A 24,229-nucleotide genomic window follows, 5' to 3' on the forward strand; every position below is an offset into this window, starting at 1 on the left:
AGATAATTATTACAACGCAGCGTAGACGTACACGAATCTCACGATTAACGCAACATTTCGATAGTCGAATAATGTCTAGGAATGGATTGATTCAATGGTAGGTGGACCAGGAACAAGTTGGTTTTCTCCTCTCGTTCAACGATGAAATAATGCGGCCGGTGTCATTATGCACGCATTTATTTCCACTGTCCCGTGCACATCCAATCCTAGATCGTGATCCATGCGAATGGATTCATTATCTTCAACAGCGTGACAAGGCTGTGGGCAGTCTACTAATGCGGCAAGGGACGGATGTGACGTAATCTGAGGTCACCCACGCAAGTGGCGCGCGCGAGATTGCAAAGAGCGCAGGCGTGTGCGCGCGCGCTAATCCGGGCGAGCAAGCATTCGTATTCAATGTGGCTTTTCAGTAAATCTTTCTACAACTTATATCCCCGTACAAATTTCATCAAAATTTAATGAAACTAAATCAGAGACAGACAAATGCTTGTTTATATCGGAAGATCACTGTGCTATTATTTTCTATCTCCATTCTGGTGGCGCACACACGTGAGAAACACGCAAACAATTTCGATTTAAAACATAACAAATAGAATACTCGAGATTGGAACGAAATAAATTTTGTGACATTTTTTACCAAAAAATAAATGAAATTTTTTAGTCTTTTATCGTAATTACGACAAGTATTGGTGTACTCAAGTTCGTTAAAGAAGAATATATGCTCTTTCCTGAGTATGCATCCTATCGACCCGCTTAATACAATTTGATCTAAACTAAGCGTGGGCGAATAATCAATGCGGTAGCTCAATTTGCTCGGTATAACTTTGTGTCAGCAACACGATCGCTAAGAAACAAGTGCACGAGTACGAATGCTCACCAAAATTAGTGTCTTGAAATATGAACAAAATTAATTTTCGATTATTTTCTTTTTTTTCAATAAAAGTAGAAAGGGACTATCGAAAAAGAATGATAAAAGAGATCGAGAGTTCTTCGAACTTCTAATACTTTCGTCCTCGAAATTTCATTCATTTCAACGATTGCCTTACTTTTAATTTTCGTTGACTTTAAAAGGATCAGGAGGTGTAATAATAAATTCTCTCTTTACTCTCTCCCTTCATTTTAAAATGCGAAAAGATCTCTACTCAAAAGCCAAGCGTCGGCTTAAGGATCAGAGCCTTGCTGAATGCTTATCTCGTTCTTCCGTTCAATATGAAAGAGCACGCGTTTGTTACTCGAACGAATGCATACTATAAGACGCGATAAGATCAAAGGAAGACCCAGTGTAACCTCGACTCTTGAATAAGATTCATTTAAGATGTTCATTTTTTTAATTATTGTTTTACAAGAACACGTGCACAAAGAGTCGGATTTAATAAGTTTTAATATAAGTGATCCGAGTTAAGGAAATCGGATCCATAAGATCCTAGCAATCGTTTCGAACATGAACTTCATAAAGAAAAAAATTTTTTAAATTTCAATAGGTATTACATTCGTAAAAATCTGATTTTTATCATCATAGTTTTTTGGAATTTATGCATCGTCATATGGTTTGTTCAAATCGAGACGTTGTTGGCGTAGTCATTGATTCTCCCACAGCTAGTTTCTTACTCCCACTAGCATGTCAAATATATTAAAAGGATTTTCCACGAGAGTTGTAGCGCGCTCGAACAAACGTAGAATCCCATAGGCTTCTATCGAGTGTCCAAGCTCCTCCTCGCGACACCTCCTCGGAGGTCCACTCTCTCGTATCCGCTCGGAATAGACCGAGGCTACTCTCGCTGGTAGACGTAGTCCAGTCGTGTTCACAGACACTCGATCAACGTTGAGCTCGTCAAACGTTTTCTTCGAGAAGACAAATTCGGGAAAATCGTCGAAGCGAGCAGTGGTTTTCGTCTCCTTTCGAAAATTAATTATAAAGATATGAGGAAAAACATGATCCATTGTTAATAAACAGTGATAGCAAATAACCAAGAAGAAAAAGAAGAATAGGAAGTGAAGGAAAATGATAAAGCAATCGTGAAAGTGTCACGTGCTTTCGAACGGCTCGTGTGTATGAAATCTTGATTAGTGTGGGTGATAACGAATGTGTTTTTTCTTTTCGCGTCCATCGCTAATCGCTGTTATTTAGGTGCAACCACGTTTGCATGTAACCGAAAGCAAGGAGTCGCTTCAAAGAATACCTGAAAAACGAATCCATGCGTTTGTGAAAGGATAACGTCGCTCGATCTACGAGAATGACCGGCTCCCGAAGCTTTCTCGAATTGTTGCCACCTTTACTCGTCTTTTGCCAAGGTAATCACCATTTCATTCCTAGATCAAAATCTCTTCCAACTGTTTTTTATTGATTTGAAATCATGATGCACTGTTTCGAGAGAAACGAGAAAAATAGTTTCGCGATCTTCTCAACACATTTATCATTAAGATAATTTAAAATGCTTTTCCTTATAAAATTTGATTTATTTTTCATTTCCACGCAAGGAACTTAGTCGTTTTAGAACAATTAGATCATATCAAGAGGAACGAGTATCGGTGATTTCTTCGTTAAGTTAGCAGGGAGAGCTCCTTTACAATTGTCTGATTTCAAGTACCATTATCAGTTGCACTCATTCGTACGCTAATTCGATCGAAACGATTGGCGTGTTGTGAGAACGTGTAATACAATTTCTTTCTTTCTTTCTTTTTTCTTTTTTCTCATTTCAGTATTCAACCACGGCTTGATATTGGAGGAGGAAACAGAACCGAATTATTTGACGGCGGCTGTTGGAGAGTACGTGGTATTCAATTGTGATCTTGACTTTCCGCACGAGACACCGATCCCATATATTCTTCAGTGGAACCGTGATGTAAGTGTTTAAATGAAATATTTCCTTGTTAGAATATGTAGTAAACTCCGTCGCGTTTATACGAAACACATTTTATCGAAGAATCGATCCAATTTTTACAAATATCGACTCTACCGTTTCATTGACAGAATCGATTTGAAATCATTTCACCTATTCGAAGAATAAATGATAGGAACCAATCGATATAGAATTATTAGGTTACGATACGAAGTTTAAATCATTTTATTTTGATCTTCAAAATTTGCCGACCTTTTTATGTAACAATCGTAAGTGATATCGGTTCGAGTGCCATATGGAAGCGTTATCCAATGAATATATAATTTTTTTCTTCCTGATGCGGTTTGTGGTTGGCAAGGGATGACGATAACGAAGTTCGCACGTACCTACTTCTATACGGTAGTATTGATATCAATATGTTTTACAGTCGTATTAAAAAAATCGATAAAACCATGAGAAGATTAGCTTCAATAATAAATTAATGTTTATAAAATAGCAGAAAATCGATAAAGAGGGAACATTTGGTTTGGTAACTTAAGGCAGGTTATTCGATTTCTTCGATATAGATAACCACTTCGATAACGTCGTTGAATCGTCGTGAGAACCTTACTACCGAGCTAGCTTCGATTTCATTTCGTTACGCAATGTATCCGTCTTCGTCAAAAATATGGAACGCGTCGTGGTTAAGAAAGACATTTATACGTCTTATTATACATCTTATTATACATATATTGCATGAACTTGTTCGGTAAATGATCTTGTCATGTCCTAGTAAACATTCGTCGATGTCGTAATTTCTCAAGTAATAATCGAAGACTATTGGGACACCGTTAAAATAACAACCTTAATCGAACACGATTAAGACTTGCTGATTTTTCCGGTTCGTCTTTCGTTAAAGGACGTTACGACCTACGCGTCGAGAGAGAATGAGAATCGGACAACGGAAACATATTGTGCGTTGTCACATGGCTGGAACATAAAATCAAGTGGAACTTAACCCGATTGGTTTGCTGATGCGTATGCAAAACAGGTGCTCTCTTTCCCTCTGTCTCTCTCTCTCTCTCTCTCTCTCTCTCTCTCTCTCTCTCTCTCTCTCTCTTTCTCTCTCTCTCTCTCTCTCTCTCTCTCTATCCTTATCGAAGTAATTGGAGTACGGGACACAAGGCTGCATTATATTTAGTCACTGAGAGTTCGCGACATGAGGGGTCCAACCAGTGGGTCACTGTTAACGCATTGTCAAACGATTAGGGACGATTAGCACTGTTTTTGCCAGCCTTGTTTCAGTCGTGCTACCCTAAGTCACGTTAACGCCAACCTTTAGCCTTTTCCGGAACATAGATTTGTCTAGACACAACTTTTTCTTTTTGATCCGAAGACCTTCAAAGTTAAATCTCGAGGATAATCTAATCCGTGACTAGCTAAGGCTAATTATGTTCTCTTTAATAATTAATGAGCATTTCGTTCCTAGACACGCGTTACGCTTTTATGAAGAATCGCGTGAGCGTTTTCCTCTACAAAATGACGGAGGTTGTTAAAGATCATCGCTACAATTACTATCCGGTTACACGTTGCAATTTTCGTTTTCTTCAAACCTCCTTTTCCTATATTTCAGTTTGAATATTGTTAAAGGCGACATAGCTCGTCGCAACTAGCTATCTAAATTTCACGATGAGATAAAGACTATGCGAAAGAGTAATCTGGGTCGGCTAATAAATTTCATTTGACCAAGAAACAGAACTAACGCGTCCAGAGAATTCTTTTCTTGGAATTGTTCTCAAGTCGATCGACTTCGTCACTCGATTTTTCAGGGCCACAGCGTCTTCTCATGGTATGATGAAGAGATGACGTTGGATCCTCGTTATCGAGGGCGCATACACTTACTGGAGGACTCGTTATCTCGCGGATACGGTCAGGGTAGCATCAATCTTACCAACATCAGAGAAAGCGATCAGGGCTGGTACGAGTGTCGCGTCATCTTTCCAAACAGGACACCTAACTCAAGAAAAAATGGCACCTGGTTTCATCTGGCCATCGATGGTAAGGACAATACGTTCATTTCGTTTCTATCGTAGATAATTGTTGGATTCACTAACTCGATTAATTCGTTCCTCGTTCATTCTATCTTGCTAAAGCTGAAGGATATATTAACCTAAATCGTGGGTAAAACGTGTTACTGAACTGAACTAACCGTGAAGACCTAATCGAGGTCAGGCTATTTCGTCTAACCGATCTACCTAACCAACGAACGTGTGAGCTTTTTACGAGCGTTTCATTCCTTACTCAGCCTTTTTGGCAATAAAAAAAGGGCATTCCGTTTTTTCGGTCTATTAATTTCAGTACAAGCTGACTAGGCTAATTCGATCTTTCTTTATTAACTTTATTCGCTCAGCGGAAACATGGATATATGATTAAAAATCTTACATCAGAATTTTTCTGAAAATAAGTAGAGTCAAATTATCGATTGTACATTTTCTCACTTCTCTTTTTTTCTTTTTGAGTATTTCGTGACAAGTGTAAAACTTTTCACGTTACGAGCGACGACTGTACTAATTAATCCAAGCAGAGTTCTGGTTTCAGCATATTAAATTATCTACTGGATGACTTGAGAGGCTCTGAATTACTACGTGTGTGGGTTATTTTTCAATTGTTAGTAACGATATGATGTTAACGAGAACATTTCAGATTTATGGATGCTCTAACATATCCATCTTTGAACTGAAATTACTTTTCTTATTTTATCAATTAGACTATATTATAGTAACAAAAGATGTCGACCTTTTAACATATAAAAAAGAATATAATACATCGAACAATAATATCAGACATTCATTCCAGAACAAGTACAGATTCGTCCAAACAAAAAACACACCCTTTTCCTCTATTTATCGAAAGTCGAATAATGGATCACAAAGCAGATTATTTTCTCGTTGATCGATTAAATACAATTGCATCATTCTACAGTCCACGTGCATCCGGCTTTTGAACTCTGGTTGACGCACAAGATTTTAACAAATGCTAATAAAATCAACAAATTTGCACGTTCAACTACCAACAAGATAATACTATTAATTTCTATCGAAAAACGCGTTAACGTGCTTTCGCGAGAGAACGTTGATGATCCATTAGCAAAGAATTATAATCCAGCCTGCAATTAACAAACAAACACTGGGCAGACCTTGTTAAATCGTTCAATCCAGGTGTGTCGCCGCTTCCGACAAATGTTCCAGGTGAGACCCTCTTCACGACACCGCCCGTCAACAAATCCGTCATGGAGGGCGAGCCAGTTTCTTTCGATTGCGTCGTCAAAGATAATTCTTCTACTGTAAGCTGGTTTCACGAAAGCATAGAGATCTCGCAAGTAAAGGTGAGCTGAAAATAGAACCAAGAAACAAAAGTTGTTAAAATCTTACGGCGTTTTCCACTTGATAAAAATTTGTAAAGAAAAGAAAATTAGTATTTGATATCGCAGCTTGATATTGCGACGAAGATTTTATTTTGTCAATTCTTTATTGTACGAGCTTTTTGCGAAAATTTCAAAATTATTTTCATTGATCTGAAGGATCTCGAGAGAAGAGCTTCCATCAAGGAAAACGGAACGTTGGTAATAAAGTCAACTTTAATGAGTGATCTTGGAGAGTACACTTGTGGGGTGACCGGTTGGAATGGGAATCAACAGAATGCCTCGGCCTTTCTCAACGTTCAATGTAATTTCGCTTGGCTTTCTTGTCTTGAGAGATTTTAATGATGTTAAATGTCTCTATACCTTGTCCTCTTCGTTTTAGATAAGGCAAAGGTCATTTATGCGCCTAGAGAAGTCTATCTTCCTTATGGAAAACCGGCCCTTTTGGACTGTCATTTTAGAGCAAATCCACCGCTGACGAATCTTCGTTGGGAAAAGGACGGATTCCTCTTCGATCCTTACAATGTTCAAGGTGTTTTCTACAGGAGAAACGGATCTCTTTACTTTAGCAAAGTAGACGAAACGCATTCTGGAAGTTACAGTTGTACGCCTTATAACGATCTGGGTACCGAAGGACCTAGTCCTGCAATCAACGTCGTTAGTATCATATCAATATTAATTATATGGTTTTAATTCAGTTCGTGCTTAAACTCGGACTGCTAGTAGTATATTGAATAAGATTAAATCAATTTTTTCATTCGAATACGTTGAGTCAACATGGTTACGTGTAAAAGACAACGTGACAACGTTTACTAGCGAGACCATTGACCAATTGACGATCAGCGTTAAACGCTCTTTTATTCTTCAATTGTGCATCCCTAGAGTTACAGCACTTCTGGACTAACAGATAGTCTAACATGCATCGTCGTAAAATTTGAAATATTTGTTCCATCTTTAGATGGAAGTTTAAATAGTTTGTTTGAGAAATTTTATCTTCAAATAAAGCATCAATTTAATGTTGTAGGTTGTCCAAAGACCACCAGTTTTCACGGTCACACCGCAACATTTGTATATGAGAAAATTAGGCGAGAGTTTGGAGATTCCGTGTGATGCCAGTGATGGTGATCAGAGTCATCGACCCACGATAGCATGGTACAAAGTACGTATAACAACGTAATTCTCTTTTAAAGCATACACCATTGTAATTAAATAATCGTGTTAACAACGATTCCCAAAAATGTTCTTATGATTTAAAGGACGGTTCACCACTGCCACGCGATAGGACAATTATAACAGGTGGCAACTTGACCATCGAAAGAATTCAAGAACAGGATCGTGGATTGTATCAATGTGCAGCTAGCAATGAAGCAGCAACGGTAGTAGCTGATGCAGAATTAATGGTTTTGAATATTCCACCGAGAGCACCCTATAATCTTAGTGCCAACAGTAGTAAAAATGCGGTAACCTTGACGTGGGTACCTGGTTACGTTAGACCAAAGATGGAATATTCCGTCTGGTAATAAAAGAATTATATTCTTTTGAAAAAAAAAGATTAAAAGAAAGATAAAGAGAAAATTTCATTTCTCTTTAACAAATAGGTATAGACCTACCGATATGTCAGAATGGCGTACCATGAAGATACTTTCGCGAAAGATCACAGAGGCTACGGTGAATAATTTGCATCCTGGTAGAGAATACGAGTTCATGGTTTTGAGTCAAGATAAGCACGGCGACGGAATGTTTAGTAAGGCACTTCGAGTATTTACCAAACCAAGTAAGTTTGAAAAATGTTGAACGACCTGACATGACTATTATTTGAATTTTAAATGAATCGAATTTATACATTGCAGCAGCCATTGATCAAAATTCAGCATCAGAATTTCGCAGTCCATTAGGTTTGTAAAAGTTGAATTACGATGACAAAGATCCGATATCTATTCTTACGCGAATTTTTATTTAAAATTCAGAGGAAGAGAAAATGGGCCCACCTCGTAATGTAAGAGTTCAAGCGACGGTAGAGGGTTATCTTGTTACTTGGGAACCACCATCCGAAGGTAGAGGTCAAGTTAGGCTCTATGTCGTAAGATGGTTTCGAGGTCCAGCGCAACATTTATATGGGAGATCCGAGACAACGGACACTTATTATTTAGGTAAAAGCTCGAATTTAAGTTTAAAACTACGAATTATCAGTCAAAAATGTTTCTCAAAATTTTCCCTCTCTTTCTCTCTCTCTTTCTTCTTCTAATTACAGTGAAAACGTTAGAAGAGGAAAGTCAATATACTTTCGAAGTAGCAGCGATGTCACTTTCAGACGATGAAGCTACTAGCGAACGTATCAGTTTAGAAGTACCAGCATATCGTAGAAATAGAGCAATTTCTATGGGTATCGTTGCTGGCATCGGATTTTTAGCAGCTACTTTGGCAGCAGTTTGGTGGGCCAGAAAGAGATTTTGTCGAACATCCACCAGCGAAAAATGAAAACTTATTAATGAAACGACGTTCCCCATAGATTTTCAAGCTGAGTTCGCCAGTGTGAACGCATTATTCGAAAGCGTCATACATTTATCGTCTCGTCTAATCGTATTTTATTGTCGCAGTTGTCTCGAGTAAAATTTGGAAGGAGAAAAAATCGAAAGGTTCCTTTAGTGACAAGTTCATCGATTAGACGTATTTTAACGAAAAATATTTATCGAGAAGGATTAGAGATGAATCATTGTAATATGATTTTCTGGATTTTGATATAGATATCTAACTAATAAAAAAGAATAATAAAAGCGTAGAGACAAAGCGAAGTGTTATGTTATATGATTTTCTTTTATTATTAATCATGTTCATATATTATATATTGCGAAAAGCTTCTTTATATTAATAGCATATTGTATAACACTTGAATCGTTCAATAGAGTTATCTCGTTATCGTTTAATGAATTTTATAATTTGTTTAAAAACGTGTTCGGTTTTCTCTTCTTTTCTTTGATTATCATATAGTTTCAATTATCTTTAGCATTTATTTATGTTTCTTATAAATATTATAAATATATAGATGAATTTTCCACACGTTACGCGTTTCGTCAGTGAAAATTTTCTGGATGTAGGCTACGTTCGATAGTAAATTTTTCTATTGTAAATAAAGTATGAAAATCACTATATACGGTAGAGTGAATTATTGTTTGAATATGCATGCAGTAGGCATACCTTCTTATTATAAAATATAAATATATATAAAATGAAGACGTTTAAAAGAAGTAAATATAGATGATCATTGATTATAGAGGAGTAGCAAATAATCGTTAGTAGAAGTTTCTTATAAACGTCTTCATTAATACTAATACAATTAACTTCATGCGTCATTAATTCCAAGCAACGTATCATCATGGAATACCTCTGAATCATTTAGACGCAAGATCACATCTGGCAACTGGCTTATGGTAAACGTACGCCTTGTTCCGATATAATGAAATACTACAGGGTGTCCCATAAAGTAAACGTGTTTACGTAGGTTGTATAGTTTCTCGTATCTTTACATCACACTCGGTGATCCAGAAAATTGTAATGCGACAAATTATCACACACGATCATCGTCATACTTAAAAATAAAATTAAACGATAAATGAAGACGAGTATCTTAATAAAGTATAGATTAAATCCTTTAATAGTTTTATTAATAACTTCAAAAAATATGAAATAAAAATATCAATTTTGTTGGAAAGAATTCTTGTGTTCTTTAGAAAGAGCTCAAGAGTTGTCGTTCGTTCACATTCTCTTTAATAACCAGTTGGTTTCTTACGATCTAAGGCATTGTGGACAATTAAACGAGGTCTTCCTGCCGATCCAAACGAATACCACGTGCTCAACCGATTTATAGTGGGTAAACGCCCAGTCGACGAGGCTCTTCGAGCAACGAATTTGCTGAGTGAATTAATGGATTCCATCGCATCCTCGCGCCTTATCGTCTTGTCTACGAGTACGACGGTACGGTTAGTGCATGGTACGACATTCGAACGTTCTTCGTTTCTTTTTGTTCGAGCTTCCCTTCGAATTGAACGCTGCTTACGAATAACATAATTTGAACGTGTAATTTACGATATAGGTATGTTCAAGTTTAAACGTTGCTACGGTTAACTTCAAATAATTTATTCGAATGACATAATCTACTTAGTCAATTTAATAGCAGCGCCTTATGTTTTTAATTTTCGATAGTCCACTAATTGCGAATAAAGCGACAGATAAATGCGAAGAAGCCAATTTTATCTTTCACTGACAAACGTTTAAAGATTATGCATGACCTACATTTTTTGATAAACATGTCTGCTTGAATTAAAAGACTTGTCTGGAATTTTTGAGCTCTCAAGCATGCTCGATTCCTCCCCTCCTACGTCTTTTCGCTTCGAACAAATCCTTCATGACGCATTGAAATATTCAACGGTGCGGATATAGCTTTATTACTATTTATATCCATGTTAGAGGCTTTAAGAAAAAAACAAAATTTGTTTTTTATCATTATCTTTATTTTTTAAATCATTTTGCATTTTCCCTTTTTTTCTTTTTTTTGTTTCGAAATAAATAATTGTCGAATATTGCGCGTAGGTCAAAGATCGACTCCAGTTATTTAATGTAATATACATAAGCTAATTAGACGCAACCTAAAACTTAAAAGGGACAGAAAACCATGAGATTCATTTAACAAACACGAAACGAAACGAAGACGTCGAAGGCGTCTATTCGTAGTTGTAAATAGAGATAGACGAAGACGTCGAGAAAGCACTAGAGGGATGAAGGGAACCGAGGCACTTCAGAGGCTTACTACCTGAGAGCTTCCTCCCTCTTCCTCTCTCTTCTCGAATCTCCCCTATGGCTCGCATTACGACGAACTTCTCTCTTCAGCTATGCTTTTAGAACCGTTCGACACGCGTACTATTCCAATAAATCTTCGTTTCTTCTCTATTATAAAAAAAGAACAGGATAGAAAGTGAAAAACTTGCCCAACCGGTTATCTTGAATGAAGTCGATCTCTTAAAATATTTTGACTCAAAATTTTATAACACTCCTATTATTCATATTTTTATTTCATTAAAATTAAAATGAAAAAGAGATTCAAACAGTAAAACAAAGAAGATATTTTTTTTGTTGACTTCTTTTGTTGTTTTAAAAACGTAAATGAAAAAAATAAGGAAACGAAAAGGTGTATTATAAATTTCTTTTTATTTCTTCAGGTCAAAAATATCTACGTGTTTCAAAATGAAAGTGAGAAGTGTAAATGAAAATTTGATTATTCAATGGCAAACACGTACTCGGACGTATGAGATCGTGAAAGAGAAAACTTCGTCTTACAAAGAAGAAAAAAAGAAGAGAAAGATATATGGAAAAAGTGGGAAGGTACGAAGGGTCTTTGTGTGGATATGGCCCTTCTCTACTTTCTCTCTCTCCCTCTCTAGATAAGTAACTAAGCAAAGGAGATAAAATTCTAAAATTCTAAACGTGTCTTTCTTGTTAATAGTAACGTGGAATTCAACGTTATAACGTAAGATCGATTCTTTTTTCTCTTTATTACTCTCTGTTTTGTTTTCTTTCATATTATTTAAACGACTGGATAATTACAACGTTTTTTCTTACTGTTCGTTTTTTGCTTATCAAGACATGAACTTATGCTAAAAATTACATTTAATTTTTAAGAATTATAATACGAACATTATTGCAGTCATGCTCGAACATCGAATAAAAAAGTAGGTAAAAAAGGATACGGTAAAAAAAAAAACATGACAAATCATAAAATCTTATCAATATTGCGGAAGTTGATATATTCTTGTTTTTACGACTACATCATATATATTTATCTGAATAAATATTTGAATAATTATCTGAATAAATATGAACATTTATTATTTTTTTCACTTCTCTTTTTTCTCGATTAATCAAGAGTTGGAACTACATTAACTGTTCGTTTATTCTGACTATGCTAAATGCTTTTGTATAAATTTAGAATCGTTTAATATATAATATAAAAAGTTTGATCGAACGATCTATGATTATCGTCAATAATTAGTAAAAAAGAGCTGAAGTATAATGTCTAGTAATTATAAAAATTTGCAGAAAAAAGACATGAATCTAAAAATAATAATAATAATAATAATAATAATAATAATAATAATAATAATAATAATGACAATAATAATAATGATGATAGTAATAATAATAATAATAATATTAACAATAATAATAAAAACAATATAATATAAAAGAAGAAATTCCATCAATCTAATCGAATAATTCGGATACGTTTTGGAACTGGTCAAAAATGGAGAGAGAGACTAGCACATGGTAGGAGGGTTGAAGTTCGTCGAAAAGAGGGGAAATCAAGAGAGACGGAGATGTGGAGTCAGTGGGGTTGCGAGTAAGAGACACAAGAAACGAGAGAGATACCTACTCTTGTGGAGGGGACGCAACCGATAAAGCTGTTAGACATAGCCTGTTGATCCATTGCGCTCGCCAGTTACAGACGCAACGGACGACGCGTCGCATTAGAAAAGTGAATTTAGTCATTAAAACATTTATTCTACAAACTCTCCAGAATATTACTCTTCTTATCTTCTACTTTCAAAAGTGATACGATTGGATACTTTTACGAGTGAAGCTTATTTACAAACGGATTTATCAAGGTGATATTTGATGAAGTGATTAAACGAGATTCTTTGACATATCTTTTGTTTTATTATTTTATAAGAATTTCATAATGATAATACAATTTTCTTGTAATTTGATGAGATTATAATTTGATGACATAGATATGAACTTTTTTTAAATAAGATAATTTTGTGATTTCATCATAAGTATACATCGACTTTTCTAATTCAATACTTGCCTTAAATCGAGTGTAATGTGACCAATAATTCAAAGATTTAAATGATCTTAATAAAAACGTTGTATTAGCAGTTTTAATTGCATCGTCGGAGAAATGAAACAGATCTTAGGAAACGTTGACGAGATATTGAATTTCGTCGTGCATTCATGTAACACGTGCGGCTAAAGACGTTAACGGTCTAACATAAATTCAATAGAAACGATAAAAATAGAGAAAACTTGGAAATTGTAGAGAGAAAATGAAAAAGCTATGGTTGGCCTTTTTTTTATCTCGATTGTACTTCTTCTTAACGCACAACAAGAAATACACATTTTTCAATGTAATTTAGTATATATATATATATTATGTAATATATGTAATACATAAATATATATTTTCAAGTTCACGTAGATTTCACACTTAAAATATTTTTCATATATTCAATAGACGAATAAAAAGGTTTATGAATCCTATTCGATTCATACGTAATAATACTTATTAAAGTTATTAAATATTTAATGATATTTACGTGACGATCATAAATTCATCGACTATTTTTTATCTGCAAAGGTCATTATAAGTATAAAAAAACTATTTTTCCTAGTAAATAAAATTAACTAAACCAGAAAAACGCTTCTATGATCAATTCATGAGATTCGAAAAAACAAATTACAATCTTTCAATAAATGACCATTATTACTACTCTCGTAATTTTTCATAAAAATGAGTGAGAAATGTTACACTATTGTATAATATGTTATATTACGTGTTTTGATTACAGACAAATTATTGAAGCGTCATCAATTGATCATGAGTGTCGATAATTCAAGACAATTTATCCTTTGTTTTCGCTCACTTAATATTACAATAAAACGCAATTCGCTGTAAGATATTTTTTCCGAATAGATATTGCAATTCTTTTTTTTCTGATGATAAATAACGAAATTAAATTTATTCTATTTTCCTAACAATTATTAATAGCGACTGAATAACTTCTGTATATTGTTAACGATTAGAATCTGATTTATTCTTTTTAAAGTTTATAACATAATTTAGAAGTTTATAAGATTTATTCTTTAAATTCATTGGAAGAAAAATTTAGTTGGCGGAAGATAAATTGTGTGAAATATCGGTCGATCTTCAAAGAACGAGTAAGATCCAATCAGAAAAAACTCTGGGTTTATTTATTTTTTTCTCTTTTTAAAAATATACGATTTAATACGAGCACAAGCATTCCATATTAAAATATCATATCAACATAATCAATAAATTCACTAGCCGAGCTTACACAAGCCATATGTTGGTTATATAAACCTATTCATTAATTATGTATTATCTCTGATCAATAATTATTATAAGCTTCAGTCAAAAACATATTGAAGTAAAAATTTATTAATCGAGAGAGATTCTATCATAGTCGATCAGAAAAATTTATTCGAACAAAAAAATTTTTCTGGAAGAATTTCTCGACAATCTCTAAAACAAACTCAAATATGAATAAACTACTTTTTCCCTATTTATTTATAATCGTTGAAGAAAAGGTAGCAATACATAGTAACATATAAGACGAAAATAAAGTTTCTTAGTTACAAGGGGCAAATGACATGAGTCTCTTTAAGAGAAAAAGTGAAAATCTAAAATAAAAAATTCTAAATAAAATTACAAACATATATATAACAAACATTTCTGTTAGAGATAAGTAATCACTCTTCTCCTCTCTTTCTCTTTCTATCTCTCTTTTTCTCTCTCTCTCTCTCTCTTTTTATCTCATGATTTTACGAAAGAGTACAGTATCTCTATAAATAAGAAAGGGACAGCTAGATCGTAGATCGTTGAAAGAGGGAAACAAAACGTTATTTTGTAAATTCGTAGGAATATATATATATACACATATTTATATATACATATAAAATCAGAAGACGAAAGACATAATACTATTGACGACTGACTAGATTAGATAGGACTTTATCTTTCAGAGACCCAAAGAGCAGTGAGAGTAATAGCGCGGTCAGCAGTAGTGTGAATCAGCAAGCGGAAAAGCAACGGGGTGAGGTGAGAGAGGCAATCGAGGAGGAGACCGACGGTCATTGAGTTCAGGGTGCACATGCTGAGAAGACGAGAAATAGTGAACGTTCAAATTTACTACGCGTCGTCGTCGTCATTACTGTCGTCGTCGTCGTCGTTATCAAAATGATGCCTTGGACTAATAAATCAATTAGTTTTGGAATTGCTGGAAGTCTCCTCATTATTTTGGGAGCTTTTTTGTCTTTCTTTTCGTCGACCATCTTTGATCATATTCTTAGAAAGGTGAGTTCAACTTTCTTTTTTTAACAAAAAGTATAAAATATAGTTGTTCATTATGCGTTTATCATTATTTATACTAATAAATTAAAAAATGAATATTTTTCTTAAGCTTTGTTGTCTTTCATAAAACTTTTTTGTAAATTCAAAAAAATGTCAGTAAATATATATGCATAATATGAATCTTTTATCTTTTAATTACATAAAAAAAGAATATCTTTACTATTTATAAGTTATATATATTTTGCATTGCTTATTTTTTTAATGTAGCTTTTTTAGAAAATATAACTCTGACAAGAATAAAATTTATGTACATATAATGAACATTTATTTTCCCCATATAATGATGATTATACGAATAAAGATTATCTTAATCTTCTTCGACTTCACGATGTGATTAATATTATAATTTAAAAACGTTCATTAAGGAATGCAAGTATTGATTATTCTATGATTGAAAAAAATTTATGTTATGACGTTAGAAGAGATAATTTGCATCGACTTCAGTTTGATTTTATTCTGCCGATTAGTATGTCCCAATCGATAGTTATTATCTTTTTTATTTATAAAATATTTATCACAAATTATTTAAATTATGCAAAATCGTGATATCTGAAAAACGATAGAGTTTAATATAAATATATAAATGCATCAATAGTTATAGATCTAATACGACATTTTAATATAATTATGTTCTTAATGTTAACACTCCAGTACTATTTCATCTTCGAGATTATTAATTACTCGCATTTTTTACATATAAGATTCATGCTGTTAATTACAGTATACGTAATATTATACAATTTTTATAGGAATTGGTTTTCTCAGAAGATTCAAAGAGTTTCAACATATGGAAGGACACAAGTAGTCTACCACCTATGTATTTAAATATTTATTTCTTTAATTGGACGAATCCAGAAGAACTAACTATACCCGGAAAAAAACCGAATCTAGTTCAAGTCGGTCCATACAGCTTTGTGTGAGTATTAAAAACAAACGCAAATATCATTAAAAAGAATCGATAAAATTTCTACGATTAAAGAAATTATTAAGACGACGTATTAAATCTTATCGGACTAGCGATCGTGTAACGTAGATAATCTAAATCTTTTAACAAAACATCATTATAAAATATACATTACTCATATATATTTATGTTATTTAATCATAGTAAAAATTGATTAACGCTATTTATCTTTTTTGTTTAAATTTATATCGTTTAATTTATTTAGTTCATTATAAGATTAAAGATTCCATGTGACGCATGTGAAAATATCTACGATTAAATGAGTTTAATGTATTTTTCAAGAGGAAATACGATTAAGAAATTATTCTAATTAAGCGTTACATATGTGTATACTAATAGAAAATCTAATAACGATAAATAAGAAATACTTAACCTTATAGAATGACATTTTAATGAACAATAAAACCATTTAGCCAAATGGTAAAGGAGTGAGTAGGCGATACTATATGAATTAATTGTTTAATTGATGACTTTCTTTTCTGTATAAAAACCTACCATAATATTTTTATCAACGAAAGAACTCTTCGTCATTTCTCATCTTGCAGGTCACTAATTATCTTAATTATAATTGACCATTTTATATATATGAATAAAATGTATTAATATTATCAAGAGAGGTAAAGAACATTTAACAAATTATTGTCTTCCGATATTTTATACATAGAATGTTTCACGGGCATATATATGCATATAAGAGATTAGAAAAATACACGTTATCAAATGATCCATTCAAAGAACAAAGTATGCCTCTATAGGTACAACGATCTTCTATTTCAAGCTCTCGTTTCTGCCAAAAATAGAAATAGAGTTCTCCCTCCCGTAAATGTTCTCTCTTCCATCTGGTACACCATTCCTTAAGCTTCCCACTGGGTAAAGAAAACCATCAAAGATTACACAACAAAGATGATATCTCTCTAAACGGTCATTAGATACATAAGGTGTATATATGTTAACTTAGTTTGAAATTGCAATATCAATTTCAATCGACTACCTATATGTATATATATAAATAATGGAATGGTACAAAAGAAGTTATACTTCTTGGGTTTGTTTCTATCCTTGCATCATGTAACGTTATAAACATTAATATTATTTATTTATTCCTTAGACATATTACAAATATGTTTTTCTAAATAAAATAAAAAAAAATTTTTATTACAAATATGCATACTGATTTAGATATTCTGAATATGCATACTGTATTAGATAATCTGAAAGTGTTTTTTTATCAGACATGTGCATAATGAAAAAACATCTACTTCGCATAAAAGAATTTAATTACTGTTTATAGATTACGTTAGAACATTCGAAGAAACACTTCGTTTTTTTTCTATTCCTTCAATTATGATTAAGAAATTAAGGGAAAAAATTATTAAAACGAATCATTAAATCATAAAGAATATATTATGACATCATGTTACAGAGAGGTGAGACAGAAAGTAAATATTACGTTTCATCCTGAGAATGACACTGTCAGTTATTTTCAACGACGATGGTGGTACTTTGATCAAGAACGTACTAATGGAACATTGCAAGATAATATCACGCAACTCAATGTGGTCGCAGTGGTAAGTAATCTTGTTCTATTTTTTATATTGTAAAATTAATATACAAAATTAATCAACGTGTTTCAGTCGGCTACGCACAAAATACGGTACTGGTCCTATTTCATGCAAAATACTTTCTCCTACATTCTTAGCTCAAAATCAAATTTAAGTATAACAAAGACGGTGGGCGAGCTGTTGTTCACTGGTTACGATGACACGATAATTAATATGGGAAAAGTCGCCGCTGCGGATGAGGTGCCACCCTTTGATCGCTTCGGTTGGTTTTATATGGTATGATAGTATATTAACATACAAAATATTAACACACAATTACAAGAACTTATAGCATTAATACATCTAACAAGACAAATTAAGTCGATCAGAACTTATTATGAAATTTCTTAAGACAAAAAAATAGTACTCGATCATCTGGATATTGTTTATTTTATTTGGAGAACCTGTTGGATGGTAATAGTCGCGTGGTAATGGAATTATAGACGGTGGTAAATTATTCGCAAGCCAAGATTTAAATTGCTACTGTACGAAGCGGGTCACGTCTACGTTGAATAACGAATGAAAAGCAATGGGGGCATATTATGTATTAATTTGTTGCGTCGTGCATGCAACATCAATGGTCTGCTAATTTAAGATTGCATCGTTTCTATTATGAAATGCGTTATATATTTGTTGTTCCCTCCTGCTTTTCCTCGTTACTCGTTGTAATTAGAGAAAATTATCTTTGGTAATTTTGCGATAGTAAAAATATTGAACTTGTTTAACTTTTCAGAGAAACGGTTCCACGGAATTTGACGGTCACTTTAACATGGATACTGGTAATAGCAATATCAGTAATTTAGGTGTTTTGAGAAATTGGAATTACAAGGATACTATAAAGTATTTTAAAACTCCTTGCAATATAATCGAAGGAAGCGCTGGTGAATTTTGGCCTCCGTATCAAACCGAAGACGAGATCAATTTATTTAGTCCGGATATGTGTAGGTAAGGAAATTATTGTTTACTTAAAATTTATGAGCTTTCTGCGTTGAAAATTAATATGATTAAGAAATTAAAGATTTATCTGATAGAAATTTGGACTGATAAAGAAATTATAGCAGACACTGTTTCGTACAGTACTTTTATATTTTAGAATAGAGAATTTTTTAAAAATATGTACTTTACTAATGACACAGACAAATTCATTTAATTTTTCTCGGATAGCAAATCACATTGAAAAAACCTTAACCCCTACAGACTTCATACACTTCGTGTATATTAACCTTCGCGACGTAACCATAATTGGATTGGTCTGTAATCTCATTTATTTAACAGATAGAGCTTAAGACACATGTCGATGTTTGTCTTTGTAGTCAGAACACGTTCATGTCCATTGCTCTCTGCTTTTAATATTTAAATTCTACATATGGGAACATGTAGAATTTTGTTACAAAAGAAAAAGTAAAAAAGATAATGTTAATAAAGTAATATTTTTCTTCGTTTTTTCTCAATACCTCATAATCGTTCGCTATTCTTTTATTTTCGCAGACCATTGTTATACGAATTTATGCAAAAGACTACGTATATGGAAATCGAGGGCAATCAATATGTTCTGGGCGAGAAAACTTTAGGAAACAAAACAAGGAGGCGTTATCCTCACGACCAGGCAAAATATTTTGAGCGAACAACCACGACTGAGGATTTCTTTGAGTCAGAACACTCGATCGAAGTTACGCAGATGCCGGAGGACACCGAGGATCCCGACGTAGTAAATCTTGGCCACTGTTATTGCAACGGCGAGTGTAATCCCAGTGGTTTAATAAATATAACGGCCTGTCGTTATGGGGCACCGGTCTTCGTCAGTCTTCCCCATTTTTATAAAGCTGACCCTATTCTAAGTAAACAGGTCATAGGGATGAACTCTAACGAAAAAGATCACAGTTTCTACATCACTTTAGAACCTGTAAGTTACTTCATTTAATCAAGTAATTAATCTTTATTAAAAGGTTTAAAATATATGTACAAATATTTATTCGATCAAAATACAGGTGTTCAATTATTATCATTTGTTATCTTGATCGATAATATTTAAAAATAGATATCTCAAAGTATAATCAATTAACGTTGGTATTCATTTCCAAGAATTCAATTACGATAATTAGTAATATACTAATTAGTAATATACTGCTGAAAAGTTATTTTCCAATCTTGCAGACGACAGGAATTCCTTTGGAAGTAGCGGCTAGATTGCAAATCAATGTACTCCTTCAACCTTCGCAAATCGTATCGTAAGTACTTACCTTTTAAGTTGCAGTGAAAAATAAGATCGTTTAAAAATTGATCGATTTGGTTGAACAAAGATAAAGATCCTCGTCTGTTCTAAAAGAATAATTTTCAACTTTGTATCTCTTTCCAGACTTTTCAACAACGTACCGAAGACATACTTCCCTATGTTCTGGTTCTCTATGAAGGTGAACATTCCTGAAGAATTAGCTTCCGATCTGAAATATTTCCTTCTGATTTCAAGCTTCTGTTTCTACATTGGTTTGATCATAATGACGCTCGGAACGTTAATACTTATCTCTATTGTCCTGTTCCACGTCATGAGAAGAAGCCACAAAAATCACGTGAGTGGTTTAGTACTAACTTGATATAGAATATCAAATTTTTCCTTTTTTTTTTTTATTCGTTTCAAACGATTGATCTAACTTTATCGTATTTTAGGAACAACTAAAGTTGAATATCACAAATGCTTCTTCGGAAAAAACTACAGAATCGATTTACATAGACAAACCGAATCACGATGAAGATAGTCACGTTAGAAGTGATCGTCGATTATATCCAAAACTTTATTGAAAGGCTTTCATATTCTTTTCTGCTAACAAGTTGTACTTGTGCCAATCATGAACGAACTTTACGATCAATTATCGAAGAGCCGTCTACTATGTTTCATAGAGAGTCTTTTGATCGAGGTCGATTTAATTGACCGAACGGAAAGTATATCCTTATTGAAGAATTACCGTCCTTATTTGAATCGGAAAAGGATATAAATATAGAAAGTATATAAATATATATACATATTCGAATATTTTTATACTTTTATGAAAAAGAATGTAGAGAGTAGACGCGGAAAGAGAAAGAGAGAATTTCGGATTTCAGAAAAATATCTTTTCATCTTGAACGTTTGCATTCTTCAAGATTCGTTTCCTTTTCATTCGCTTTGAACGAGGATTTTACAAATAATATAGAGGCGATAATCTCCTCACATTTGAATACATTCCTAACGTAGAAATTAATATATATACATTAATCGAGGTCGTAGAATGATAGAATTTAAGACTGACAGCTGTGTAAATTGTTTTAATTGTAATGTTACATTATTAATGAAAAAAAAAAGGAGAAGAATGAAAAAGGCAATGTACGTCTCGAATATGGTTTTCTATATGGAGTATAAATACCCAAACAAAATATTTTCTACATTTCAAAATTAAAAATGCCAATATATAGAAGAAAAAAATGTGGTAGAAGGATTTATATTCGTTAAGTGAGTAAAGATTGATCGATCGCATAATAGATTTTTACATTATTGTGCTTTGTTCTTGTGAATTTTGTTGCAATAATAATGAAAAGAATATTATTAATAATGTCATTTTAATAGTAAGTAATAATTTGATAGATTTGTCTGATTAATCACGATATTTTCTTCATCATGAAATTAATACATGACACGTTGAAGAATCTGAAAAACTGTGCCAAACATTTTGTTAGTTCTCCAGAATATATAATGGTCGAGTATACTTTTAAAAGTTTTAAGAGAATACTTTTTTAATATTAATACTTCTTTTTACTAGATACACACAAACAAGTGAATCGAATGTTCATATCTATAGTATAGTGCAATTATATTATATATCAGCGGTGTGCAAACGGTAATGAAATATTGCATAAAGAAAATAAAAAGAAAAACGTTATTAAAATTTATTATATTGTCCTAAATTTTTTGTATAAAATTAATTTCATTTCTTCTTTTTTTTTAATCAATTAAAATAATGTTAATTTAATATCCTTGTATTTGATGACTTTTAAATTTTTAGAGTCGTACGTAGAACTTCTGTATAAGAAACTGATTAAACAAAATAACATAATATAAACAATTTGCACACCACTGCTGTATATAGTTATAAGGTGTAAGGAAATTGTTCAAATCTTTCTATTTAGTGGAAAGCTCGTAAAAATATAAATAAATTTTTGTAATTCATTTTAAATGTAATAAAAAAATCTATCGTTTTTACTATATCGTCAAATTGTCTTTTTGTTTCATTTCGTGGAAATTGCAAAAAAAAATCTAAAAGAATTTTTTTTGCATTTTCATTACCTACGATCGATCTTTAGAGTAGCTCCCTGAACTATTCGCAGTTGACAGGGTAGATTACTTCTATACATCTATGTACATATTAAATTAGTAAAACTTTACAATAATATCAATTAAATATATGTTTTGTAATTATTTATATATCCGGTTTAAAATATAAGTAAATATTCTGTAAAAGGAAAAAATTATATTCTATTAACGACGTACTCCCTTAATGTTAATTTTACTTAATAATAATATTTAATGTTTTTAAAACTGTTGGGATTTGGAATTTAATATATAAAACTAAAATTTTAAATACAGCAATTTACGATAATTCGAAGTACAAATATCTAACTTTGATAGTTATTATATGCGTTACATGTTTAATGCATACTATATAAGAATATCGACAGAGAAACCTTAACAGAGTATTTCTATACCATTAGACAGTATATAGATGAAACTTTTGCAAGTAGTATCGTTTGGTTACTTCTCCATTAAATAATTTAGTATCACTGGAAGACACTCTCGCTAAAACCTCGTGTATATATTCTTTACGCTTCTTATTTATACAACTCTCAACTTTATGGTAAGTTTAATATTTAAAGGATCACTTAAGAACTACAATGAATTAATTAATTTTAGTATAGTACAAGGTTTTAATGTAACTTCGATCTAGAAGAAATTATACTTCATCATTCCAACATTTCCAAAGAAATATTAAAACAGAATAATACGAGCTTTTTGTATTTGCAATGTGTATTTGCTTAGCTGCAAGTGAATCTTGAATACATCCGAGCGATCGATTTAAGCATGCGTCTATAGATATAGTAAGTGCAATTATTTTTACCAAACCTAACCTCAAATTTCACTTTAAATTACACTCGATGACAGCTAGTTTAATGCAAGAATAAAATATCAATATCTTAAGTTACAAGTCGAGCTTCTAAAAACTGTTCTGATTTCATATGCTATGTCATAGTATCGAATTAGATCTTGGGAGACATTTACAATGACTTTCGCCTATTAACGTCGTTGAACAAATAATTGAAGACCATAGTGATCAAGCATACTGATCGAGTAGAGATGTGCACTAGATCGACTCGTTAATTGGTCAGACACGTCGCTATTACTACTCTCTTGATCTTCGAAGTCTGTCACCTTCTCTCTGTATAGAAATGGAACGTGACCTCGACTGTTAAACAGACTTTTGCGCGCTTTGCGATGCGGTCGCTCGCACCGAGAATTGTTGACTTGGAATGTTAAATATGTAGGTAAACGAACGATGCTATATAAATGCATCAAAACGACCACGACCACGAATCTCTCTCTCTCTCTCTCTCTTTCTCCCTCCCTCTTTCTCTTTCGCTCTTATATAGTATCGTCTCTAATTATAATTAAACAAACGAGCAAATAAAACGTCGAATTAATAACGACGAATAAACATACATGTATGTACAAAGAGCCGAGTACGTTGACAAGAATATCTTTGTTCACATAGGTATTCTCGAAACGAGAGCACCAAACCAGCTTATCGTGTAAATGTATGTACATTACACAACGATGACAAGATAACAGATCTTTCTTCCTCTTTATCGTTTATTTTCATTAGATACAAAACTCGTCTTGCTTTTTCTCGAACGTCAACCTACATACATACCTTTTTTATCGTCGATAACGTCAGAAATTTACCAATGGAAAAACGAGGATTATTGATGCGACCGTTATCGAAGTTATCGAATATTTAAGAACGCACAAAAAGCTTTAACGCTTGAACGCTCGAGAGCTTTGTACTATACGACTAGAAGTTTCGAGAGAATGTTAAATAATACACATAGGAATAGTCGGTTTTCTCTTTGTTTTAAAAGCGAACAACATTTATATCGCGAGCGCTTAATTGCACTAGGGAAAAGGAAGAACAAAGAATG

At 32.8% G+C, this 24,229-nt stretch overlaps 2 protein-coding genes across 3 annotated transcripts; both read left to right on the forward strand.

The window, feature by feature from the left end:
* The first annotated feature begins 1,688 nt into the window (after nt 1-1,688).
* On the forward strand, nt 1,689-9,389 carry LOC127067565 (protein borderless). 2 transcript variants are annotated; one of them, XM_051002644.1, is made up of 12 exons: nt 1,689-2,292; nt 2,701-2,843; nt 4,649-4,877; nt 6,068-6,204; nt 6,400-6,544; nt 6,623-6,897; nt 7,265-7,399; nt 7,497-7,756; nt 7,839-8,014; nt 8,091-8,135; nt 8,208-8,390; nt 8,492-9,389. In XM_051002644.1, exons 1-12 carry the CDS (start codon nt 2,235-2,237, stop codon nt 8,716-8,718), a joined length of 2,013 nt encoding a protein of 670 aa, XP_050858601.1. In that variant the 5' UTR covers nt 1,689-2,234; the 3' UTR covers nt 8,719-9,389. The 2 variants fall into 2 exon arrangements, with proteins under 2 accessions (XP_050858601.1, XP_050858600.1); XM_051002643.1 differs by having other exon boundaries at nt 1,691-2,292; nt 6,038-6,204.
* Nucleotides 9,390-12,708: 3,319 nt separating this feature from the next.
* Nucleotides 12,709-22,251, forward strand: LOC127067566 (protein croquemort-like). The gene is made up of 10 exons (XM_051002645.1): nt 12,709-12,896; nt 15,055-15,385; nt 16,192-16,358; nt 17,830-17,974; nt 18,041-18,244; nt 18,741-18,952; nt 19,496-19,910; nt 20,162-20,235; nt 20,364-20,574; nt 20,672-22,251. Exons 2-10 carry the CDS (start codon nt 15,269-15,271, stop codon nt 20,801-20,803), a joined length of 1,677 nt encoding a protein of 558 aa, XP_050858602.1. The 5' UTR covers nt 12,709-12,896; nt 15,055-15,268; the 3' UTR covers nt 20,804-22,251.
* Nucleotides 22,252-24,229: the final 1,978 nt, after the last annotated feature.

The sequence above is a fragment of the Vespula vulgaris genome, chromosome 11 (assembly GCF_905475345.1).
Source record: "Vespula vulgaris chromosome 11, iyVesVulg1.1, whole genome shotgun sequence".
Taxonomy (NCBI): Eukaryota; Metazoa; Arthropoda; class Insecta; order Hymenoptera; family Vespidae; genus Vespula; species Vespula vulgaris.

Coding starts and splice junctions, on each gene's coding strand:
- LOC127067566 (XM_051002645.1), top strand. CDS start 15,269: ATGATGCCTTGGACTAATAAATCAATTAGTTTTGGAATTGCTGGAAGT. Junction 16,359..17,829: donor GTCGGTCCATACAGCTTTGT/GTGAGTATTAAA, acceptor ATCATGTTACAG/AGAGGTGAGACAGAAAGTAA. Junction 17,975..18,040: donor AACTCAATGTGGTCGCAGTG/GTAAGTAATCTT, acceptor AACGTGTTTCAG/TCGGCTACGCACAAAATACG.
- LOC127067565 (XM_051002643.1), top strand. CDS start 2,235: ATGACCGGCTCCCGAAGCTTTCTCGAATTGTTGCCACCTTTACTCGTC. Junction 2,293..2,700: donor TTTACTCGTCTTTTGCCAAG/GTAATCACCATT, acceptor TTCTCATTTCAG/TATTCAACCACGGCTTGATA. Junction 8,136..8,207: donor AGAATTTCGCAGTCCATTAG/GTTTGTAAAAGT, acceptor TTTAAAATTCAG/AGGAAGAGAAAATGGGCCCA.